Source organism: Haemaphysalis longicornis, unplaced genomic scaffold, assembly GCF_048455015.1.
Source record: "Haemaphysalis longicornis isolate Haplotype H1 unplaced genomic scaffold, Haemaphysalis longicornis Haplotype H1 scaffold_10, whole genome shotgun sequence".
NCBI classification, from domain to species: Eukaryota; Metazoa; Arthropoda; class Arachnida; order Ixodida; family Ixodidae; genus Haemaphysalis; species Haemaphysalis longicornis.
This window is the reverse complement of record NW_027526204.1, coordinates 106,436,236-106,446,192: the sequence shown is the minus strand read 5'-3', so window position 1 is coordinate 106,446,192 and position 9,957 is coordinate 106,436,236. Positions and strand designations below refer to the sequence as shown.

Below are 9,957 nucleotides of genomic sequence, written 5' to 3'. Positions count from 1 at the left end.
AAAGAAGGGAGGCATTTACTTGGCAAATGTCGACGAAATATATCGTCTTTCGTCGACATTTGCAACGAAAGGAGCAGATACGCGGCTATTTTTTTATTATAAGGCCTCGAGCCTTCATATGTACTGTCATGGACAACTGAAACGCGATCACGAAAACATGAGCCACAACACACACATAGCCCGATTTATTTACATTCATATCAAATTGACGCGTGGGCTAATTACAGCAACGAACTGAGGAAATGTGGCTTTCCAAATATAACAGCAGCGCGCCTTTATTTGACCTACACGAATACTATTTTTCATTTTTGCGTGTTTCGGTTGGTATCTTCGTGTTCGCATTTCATTTTTCTACGAATACGTACTAGGGCGCTTGTAAGGCGCCCCTAAATGATGTCTTCTTAGCAGCTCATTTGTGCTTAATAGTAAAGCCACCTCTACAAGCGCCAGTGTATAGCGCTGCATATGGTTTTAATGAAATGTCTTTGTACATTCATACCGTGATATCAGGCTGCTTGAATTGCTCCTAAAAATGTCTTCCCCACAATGAATTCGTGTATAGACTTGAAGTCGACTTCAAAAATGCTAGGTGCATTTCAGAGCGGCGTATGCATAAGCGTTATCCAACAATCCCTACTGTCGAGTTTCAGGGAAAAAAATTTATCCGCCTCCCTCTCTTTCACATCCTTTAGAGTTTTCCTTTTATCTTCAACCCTTCATTTTTCTGTTTTGATGTCCGTAATTCTAGATCAGCTGAAGTACCGTATTTTCGCACGTATAACCCGCCCATGCATATAATCTGCACCCCACCGGAAAAGATTAAGTCTATACACGAATTAATTGTGGGGAAGACATTTTTAGGAGCAATTCAAGCAGCCTGATATCATGGTATGAATGTACAAAGACATTTCATTAAAACCCTATGCAGCGCTATACACTGGCGCGTGTAGAGGTGGCTTTACTATTAAGCACAAATGAGCTGCTAAGAAGATACGCGTTTTTTTTTAGATCAGCTGAAGTACCGTATTTTCGCACGTATAACCCGCCCCTGCATATAATCCGCACCCCACCGGAAAAGATATATATATATATATATATATATATATATATATATATATATATATATATATATATATATATATATATATATATATATATATATATATATATATATATATATATATATATATATATATATATATATATATATATATATATATATATATATATATATATATATACATCCTCGCGCATTGCCCGCACATTTGATACAGAAAAGTCTGCACCAAATCAGCTGCTCAAGCAACACATCACATACTATGTAGACAGAAAAGGCGTATATTTAGCAAGTAGAATTCACTGACTGCAAGGCAAAAGTCACAATTCCCTAACAAAATTCAGTTAGAGTGCGCTCGTCCTTTGTTTTTTCTTCCTTGTCCTTGTACGTTTTGCGCAATCGCTGCAATGGAAGGCGTAGTCAGTGTTTCTGCGTAGGAGCTTCACGGCACAACGCGCAATGCCGTGAAGCTGCACTCAGGAAAAAACCCCGCGTATTATCCGCGCCCCTACCTTGCCACTGAATTTTTTGAATTTTTGGTGCGGGTTATACGCGCGAAAATACGGTATGTTCTTGTCGAATGTTTAGTCCAGCCTGCTAGCGAGTATTTTTAGCGCGTATCTTCTCCGGAAGTGCATGATCACAGAGAATAAAAACAATCTATCTATGTCATCCCAACATTGTCTCTTTCAAGACACCACACCTGTCATTCATCGCCCCGTACTCCCACAACGACCGCATGGCAGAAAAATAAAACCAAACGCCATACAGGGGAGATGATGCCGCTTGAAAGAGCGTGCACCGGCATTTGTACATCGCACGACGGACGCGGCGAGTGAACTCGGGGGTTGTCCCTTCGGCAACAAACCCTGGTACTACTATTTTTCCCACCATTCCCGGGTAACGCCCGATTCGCCGCTTATCTCTCCGGTGCTTTACTCGAAAGGCCGCCCACAAGAGCCGTTAATCACGACGTTTCCAAATGTGGGTGGGCGGCAGCATTAGAATAATCCACCTCGTCCTCTCACAGCCCGCATACAAAGCGAATCCGCCAACCCCACTCGTTTTACCGCCGAAATTTCGAGGTATACACCCGCGACATCACGTCCAAGCAGCACCGAGGATGCCTGCCTACGCAGAGTCGCCTCATCCAGATGTCATTTTGCTCATAGCGATGGCCAACTTTTACAATCACCACGAAAATGTACAACTGGGTGCTTTAGCAAATGTCACGGAAAGGGTGAGAACCTCGCGCGACAATCCAGGCTTTCTGAACGAGGCGACGTTGGACCAAGTTCTTAACACACCAAGTACATCCCACCCGTTCCTTTCCGATTTGAGACTCGAACGCGTCGGAGTCCGTACACGAATTCGTAATGCGTCTTATCTATATGCTCCCAGCGTGAATCGTGTATTCGGCGCGGCAGGGGTGTGCGCGCGTATATACACGTATAGAAGCGCGGAGCCAGGTTGGTTCGGCGAAACGAAATATCGCACGCTGTCTCAAAGGGCTTATACACGGGAAGAACAAGAAAGCGGCGGCTGAGAACGGGTATAGATCGACACGGCGGATTCTCGAAAAAGGCAGGGCGTAACGAAGTCGTGCCGGCAGCATGATGGACTGCGCTGCACCCCTTGTAAACCGCTGGGCTCGAACAGACGCGGCGTCGCTTGTAGCGAGGCGACGCGCCGATCACCGATATCTGGCGTCTTGATGTAGTTAGGCACAACGCGCTTGCTTGGAATGAAAGCGTGACGAGAACAAAATGGGCGAGCTGGCGTTCGCGGGTGTTTTCAGAGGAGAGCTCCAAGGAAACGGACGGCGCGCTGCCGTGACCTGTTGCACGAGGGGAAAGCATCGGCGATGTCTTACGCAGAAAATGGGGGGAAAAGAATAGCGATGTATGGGTGTTAAAACACGCGCGCGCGGGACTAAGTTTTTGCGTCCTGGGAGGTCGTATAGTTCCGTGCGATGTTCGACGGAAGCGCGTCCACAAAGAAGCGGGTAAAGTTAGCAAAGGTAACACTAGCACGCTTTGTCCGCTTTGGTATTGACACTCGTAGCACACAACGAGTGAACGTGAGAGTAAAAGAAACGGCATTTTGTATACGTATATCGCGAACAAGAATTGAGAATGAAGGGTTCGTTGTATTAAAATGAAATCTGAGGTTTGACGAAAACTCGTCTGGTCGGGTGAAAGATACATAGTTGAAGAAAGTGGTTATCGCCGACCAAAGGCTTAGTTAAAAAAGGCTAAAAAGACGTTTCGGCTTCCATACGGAAGCCTTGTTCACTGCGCGGAAGTGAACAAGGCTTCCGTATGGAAGCCGAAACGTCTTTTTAGCCTTTTTTAACTAAGCCTTTGGACGGCGATAACCACTTTCTTCAACTATGTTTCGTTGTATTAACACAGAAAGGAAAGCTAGTGGTTAAGCCAAAAGGGTACCGTGTTGGGCTAGTTTGTGGTCAGAGAGAGAGAGAAGTGATTAGATGGAAGAAAGGAAAGGAAAGTGCACTGGGGATATTATTGAATTGTGGTCAGATACAAAGGAAAGAACAGCGCACATTTCGACGACGAAGGACAGACACAAATACATACCACAAGCGCTTGTGGTGTGTATTTCTATGCGTCCTTCGTCGAAATGTGCGCTGTTACTTCCTGTGTAGCAGTTAAGAACGCCGCGGAAGGCATAGAAGAAGGATTTTATTACATTTTCCTGTCGAAATAGATCTCTTGAGGTGTTTGAAAGAAAGCCGAGATCAACATGCTTCCCTTCTCAGGTGGTACCCAAACGAATGACCTCCGGAGGTCGTCGTTGCAAATTATATATATATATATATATATATATATATATATATATATATATATATATATATATATATATATATATATATATATATATATATATATATATATATATATATATATATATATATATATATATATATATATATATATATATATATATATAAGGTTAGTAGAGACAGAGACAAACGAGAAAGACGTAGAAAATAGAAATAAGTTTACTGACGTTTCAGGGAGAGGACTCCCTTTCTTCAGAGTACCCTTTCAAGGGAGTCCTCTGCCTGAAACGTCAGTAAACTTATTTCTATTTTCTACGTCTTTCGCGTTTGCCTCTGTCTCTACTAACCTTATTTTTTTCGCGCTCTGTGTGAGTTTTTATCTTTTCAGACTATATATATATATATATATATATATATATATATATATATATATATATATATATATATATATATATATATATATATATATATATATATATATATATACATTATACAAGCACACAAGCGCACGCGTTTCTCCTGTACGCAAATCGTGCAGGCGTTCCCAAACAGTCACGTCTTCCTGTTGCTGGCATCACCACCACGTCAGTCCGCCCACGACAGGGCCCAACCCCACCGCTCTCGTGTCCGCGGCGTGATCGAAAAGGGGGCCGCCGCTGTTTCCCGCGCGCACCAGTACCCTCGCATACCTGTCGCCCCAGGCGTTCTTCAGCGCTTCTTCCCGACTCGGCGGGTGCGCGCAGGCCAGGATCATCTCCGCATCAGAACGTCGTGTCAAACGGCCACCCATTTTTTTAACCAATCTAACGGACAAGCCTCCTGCCAGTTTCGAATGTTTCTTTCTTTTTTTTTAATACGAAGCCAACAAACCGAAAAAAAAAAAAAAAGAAGCCTCACGTTCAAGGCATCCAGGTCACCGGGCATGTACGCATTCGGTCAACCTTTCAGAAGCGAATGAACCGTTTCGATGGTGGAAAGAGAACACGTGACGGGCAGTATAAATAAACCGTGACCTGTAATCAGAACGGCGGGAAAAAGCAATAAAATGTGCGTAAAAAGGGGCCATGAAACACGCTCTTTGCTGTTTGAGCATAGAAGCCGGGTCGAACTATGCCTAGTACTGCGGCGAAATTATATTTCTGCCTGCTCTTTAAACACGGGATGCGAGGCTTGGTGGGAGTACGCCGATCTACACATATTTGAATGGCCGCGTAAAAACGAGCCGGCGTGCTTAACCGTCACGCGAGGTTGTAAACGCCACCGCCCACGAATGCCCCCGATCTAGTTTCTTGACATATCGGTAACGATTGATTCTAGGGTTACACGCGCCGACGCAACGCAGGCAATGAGGCGCGCCGTAGTGGAGGGCTCCGGATTAATTTTGACCACCTGCGGATCTTTAACGTGCGCCGAAATCTCGTACACACGGGCGTTTTTGCTTTTCGCCTCCATCAGAAAAGCGGCCGCCGCGGTCGGGAATCGAACCCGCGACCTCGTGCTCAGCAGTGCAACGCCTTAGCCACTGAGCCACCGCGGCAGGTCGACACATCGGTAACGTAGGGAGTATACAAAGCTATCGTAGATGTATGTTCCATAAGCAGGGATGCCCGACTTGTGAGCATCATTTATCGATGTCGACAACGACATTTCCACGATACTCCAACAATATCGATTTTCGCTACCACGTGCTGTAGTAATTACGGCCAAACGACTTCAACTTTCGCTGTCATATCAGTATAGAGTAGTTGACCTATAGAGTAGTTGTTCAAATAATAACTTGCGGGTCTTCATTTAACTCACCCTTCAAAAATCACCTTTAGTCCAGTCGTGTTGTATTCGCTTATTTTGTACTTGTTATTTATTCCGAATGTGGAATTGGTGGGGCCATCTTGTTTCACTCACACCGGTGTACTTTCCTTCCGTTTCTATGGTTTACATGAAATTAATTTGCGCTTTTTATGCTGCAGCGGTTCGCATTTCCTGGCGAGCTTGTTGTATTTTCACTTTCTGTGCCGTAAGTTTATTGCGGTTATTGCCTTTGTTGTTGACTTACTGATGGTACCATTACAGTCACCGACTTTGGGACCCTCCTATGTAAAGTTCGTTATTTTATAATACGTTTCATCGTCGTCATCATCATTATCATCATCATCACCATCACCAGCCTATCTACGCCCACTGCAGGGCAAAGGCCCCTCCCATTATTCTCCAATCACCCCGGTCCTGTGCTAACTGCGACCAATTTATCCCCGCAAACTTCTTGATCTCATCTGCCCATCTAACTTTCTGCCGCCCCCTGCAACGCTTGCCTTCTCTGGGGATAATGCGTTTACATAGTTATAAACTTTATACAATTATATAAGCAATTGCAGTCACGTTTTATACAATTATAAACTTTTACTAACGCACAAACATTTTGTCAAGAGCAATGATAACTTCATATCAACTTTATCTAAGTTAAGAGAGAATCCCCACAATTGGCAAACACGACACAAAGAAACCTTGATAATACCAACACCTCGTACGTACTATGGCAAACAGTCTGTGAATTATACCTTGCCAGTTTTGTTAAACCAATTATCCAAAGACAAGTTCGACCCGTTTAGAAAAGGCAGCAATGCAATTAGGCTCTTTCTTGAGCAACATGTGCATTATGGCACGATCTGATTTCTGGAAACAATTTTTGGTGTGGTTATGTCCTCGCTAGGGCGCCTATTGTTTGTATAACTATTAGGAGTTATTATCATATTGTATCTGGCTTTTCTAGTTGTCATGGGCAACTGCACACGTCTGTTTAAAATAAAAAATGTGCGAACTGCCATGTTGTCAGCTTATGGAAGTCGGGACCCTTGTCAAGCTGTTTTCACGGCTTTTTGTTCCACCTCCTCCTAAGGAAATGATGATGATGATGATACATATTTACTACGCTTCAATAAAATGCTTTGACTTTGAGGATCCACCGCTACAATCGGCTTTCAACATCGACGCCTCCAAGACGAACAACCCTCGATGCGTGAAAGTTACTTTTCGTACTTGCTTGCTCCACAAATTGCACTCCGCGTGCCCGAAGCGTACGCCACACAACGAACAAAAAAAGAACCTACTTAAGTTACAGCACCAGGCAGCATGTACGTAAAAACACTGTCATAACGTATACGAACTCTGCACGGTAAATCCAGATTTACATAGTACCACGTGACTAGGCATTCGATTTGCTCCTCCAGTCACCACTCCGGATGGAGAGCTGTGACTTGTAGATCGTTTTCGTACACAGCAGGTTCCGGGGGAACCATTCCTGCTGGTTTAGATGCCCGTGGTGAGGGCTTGATTGTTTTCAAACTACGCCGGCTAACTACAGAGTAGGCAGATTTTTTTCCCTCTATTGCTAATTCCGTAGAAAAACCAGTCTTCCGGTTCACAAATTTGAAAATATTTGGCCGTGCAGTGTCAATTATAACGGGCGATAAAGGCACGCTTATCACCTCTAAGCTGCGGTTATCCCTTCATCAGAAATATCAGAAGACCACTGCGGCCTGGCACTTCGCACGTGACCTCACGCCAAGCGACACAATGTCGTCGTTAAAACCACTAAATAAACTACGCTAAGAGTAACGACACTGACGCACGGCGGCAGCAATTTTGGTGCCTGACGTGAGAGTGGCCAGCTTTATGGGCCCTATTGCGGCTGACATTGACGGGCGGTATTGGTCCGGGCGCCGCTTGGCAACCATGACAACTCCGTTTACTTTTCGGAGATTTAGAGACAGCGCGCCGGTGCGACAGGTTCAGGCTCGGTTACGCTTACGTCGCTTATTTAGTACCTCTAGATCACGCTGAGCCACTAATTAAGCTGCATCTTTTAAGTGGCTGTAGGTTACGCTAGGCCACTGTAGTTCTTCCCCAGCGGGAAGCGATGCAGGAGTTTTCCACCTTCCCGCCGGTTGAAACAGCTTAGTACAGAGCGTCACGGCATCGCTACTCTGTCTGGGGGCTTGAAAACTCACTCTCAACGGGTCATACAGCCGCACTGCGCTCAGAAAATCACGACTTATTGAAGAACGCGCGCACGGCAACACAGAGGCACCAAGATGTCAGCGCCCATGGGTCTTCCCGGGGTAAACAAATGTCACCTGACGTGGTTCGACCAATGGCCGCTGTCGGCGGCATAGAACAATGACAGAAAAGAGTGTCGATACTCTGAAACATCATCTAGCGGCTCCAATCGCAGCCATTGGGCCTACTCCATTATCAGTCCTTCACCGTCCTCAGACTGCCAAAGACGTGATCAAGCGCTCAACTTCGCAATGGGGCCTCCCGTCCGTACTCAGTTCTCGGACTGCCCGCGGACTATCCAGGACATGTAGGAAACCGCCGAGGATTGAAACTTCACCCGTGACGTCATACCCAGCCACACAATGCCGTAGCCACTCGGCCTCCTTCGGTGTCAGACCTGGACCGACCGCGGACTGCCCAGGACGTGTGATCTGGCATTCGACAATGCAATAATTCACAACACCCCGGTCCGAAGGCAGTTCTCGGACTGCCCGCGGACTGTCCAGGACGCCCACTGATTAACCTCGGCGTGTCAGAATGAGGACATGCTCAGTCACCAACTCACGTTCACGTGGTCGTTGACGTGCTTCTCGTCCCTGTCCAGGAGGTTGAGGCCGATGGTCAGCGTCTCGACGCACGACGGCGACCGCTTGTGCGAGGACTTCTTTTCCTTCTTCTCTTTCTTCTCCTTCTTCTTGTCCTTGCCCTTCTTGTCCTTCTTGCCGCTGGCCTCGGCGTCCGACTCAGCGCCGGCGTCCTTGCCCCCGGCGTCCGAGCCCGGCTCGGCCGTGGCGGCGTTCGAGTCCTCGCCCTTGGAGCCGGAGTCGCCGCCCTTGACCTCGAGCTCGATCTTCTCCTTGGACTCGTCGACCTTGACGTCGCCTCCGCCGACGTCCTCGAGAAGGGGAAGCGTGGACTCGTTCAGGTTGGCCCGCGAGCCCGACCGGGAGCTCTTGTCTTTGGATTCCATGGCTTCTCTTGCTGTGGTGTCAGTACGCTGTGCGGCTACTTAAAACGAAATTCCTCGGCTTGGGGAGGTTCTCTCCTACGGGTAGGCTTCCCTGCACAGCAAAACAAAGAAAGAAACGCTCAGTCACGAGGTCAAGATTCAGATATGCGCTCAATTCGACGCGCAACAGGGCTTTCAAGTATATCGTCAATTCGTAACCAGTTACCGGTGAACCTGCCGAAATTTGGACCGACCTTTAGAGAAGAAAAATGATTCAGGAAGCATCACTTAACTTCTTTTCGAATCTATTTTTCGATACAATTTTGGGGGGGCACACGTCTACGGTCGATGGATAGCGCCGCCGTCAAACAACTTTAAAGTAAGAAGTGCAGGTGCCCCTAGCAGTTGCAGAGCGGAACTAAACAGTGCTTTACCCGTGGTACTTTCCCCGTTAGCTCGCTTGTTTTTCACCGACGCAAGACGAGAATTTTGCGTAACCTTCAAGGTTTCCGTAACCGTGCTGGGACAGTCCCGCGCCAACCATGGAGGAAGCAACCAGTACGCCATCATGGCCTCCTTCACACTTTCAAAAACGCGTACCTTCTGGACGTCGCCCACTTACTGCGATCCAAGATACCGTCCCCATACCCACTAATTTTCGAGGGCCTCACCTAATCGCATACCTATGGGACTTGTTAATTCATGACCCACGAACTTAAGCATCGTGTACCCATACACAAAGTTTTAGATACAAGCAAATGCTCCTAACGGCCTAGCCTAGTTTGCGTCTTTTCGAAATATACCGCTTCTTTGGTAAAATAAAAGTAAAGAAGAAACATTTTGGTTTATCTAGTTTTCACTATAGGTGGCACTAGCTGTCTACCAAGCCAGAGTTTTATGCCTTTATTTCAGCACAGAAGTGACATATTTCCAAAATGAGCAAATTAGGCGGTCTAGAGCATTTTCGTAGATCTGCATAACTCTTCGTATGGGCGCACGATCGATTTCAAGCACGTGAGTGAAAAAGTCGGACGTCCAATAGGAATGTTAACACTTGAGTCCCAGTTCAGTGAGCCAATCAAAAACTGAATA

At 46.2% G+C, this 9,957-nt stretch overlaps 1 protein-coding gene across 1 annotated transcript in view; it reads right to left on the bottom strand.

The window, feature by feature from the left end:
* The window catches only part of LOC144159055 (caveolin-1-like), a 90,949-nt gene that overhangs the window by 48,585 nt on the left and 32,407 nt on the right, over positions 1–9,957 (bottom strand). The window contains exon 2 of the mRNA XM_077690310.1: positions 8,482–8,977. Coding sequence (XP_077546436.1) covers positions 8,482–8,886 — 405 coding nt within the window. The 5' untranslated portion in view covers positions 8,887–8,977. The remainder of the gene's footprint in view (positions 1–8,481; positions 8,978–9,957) is intronic.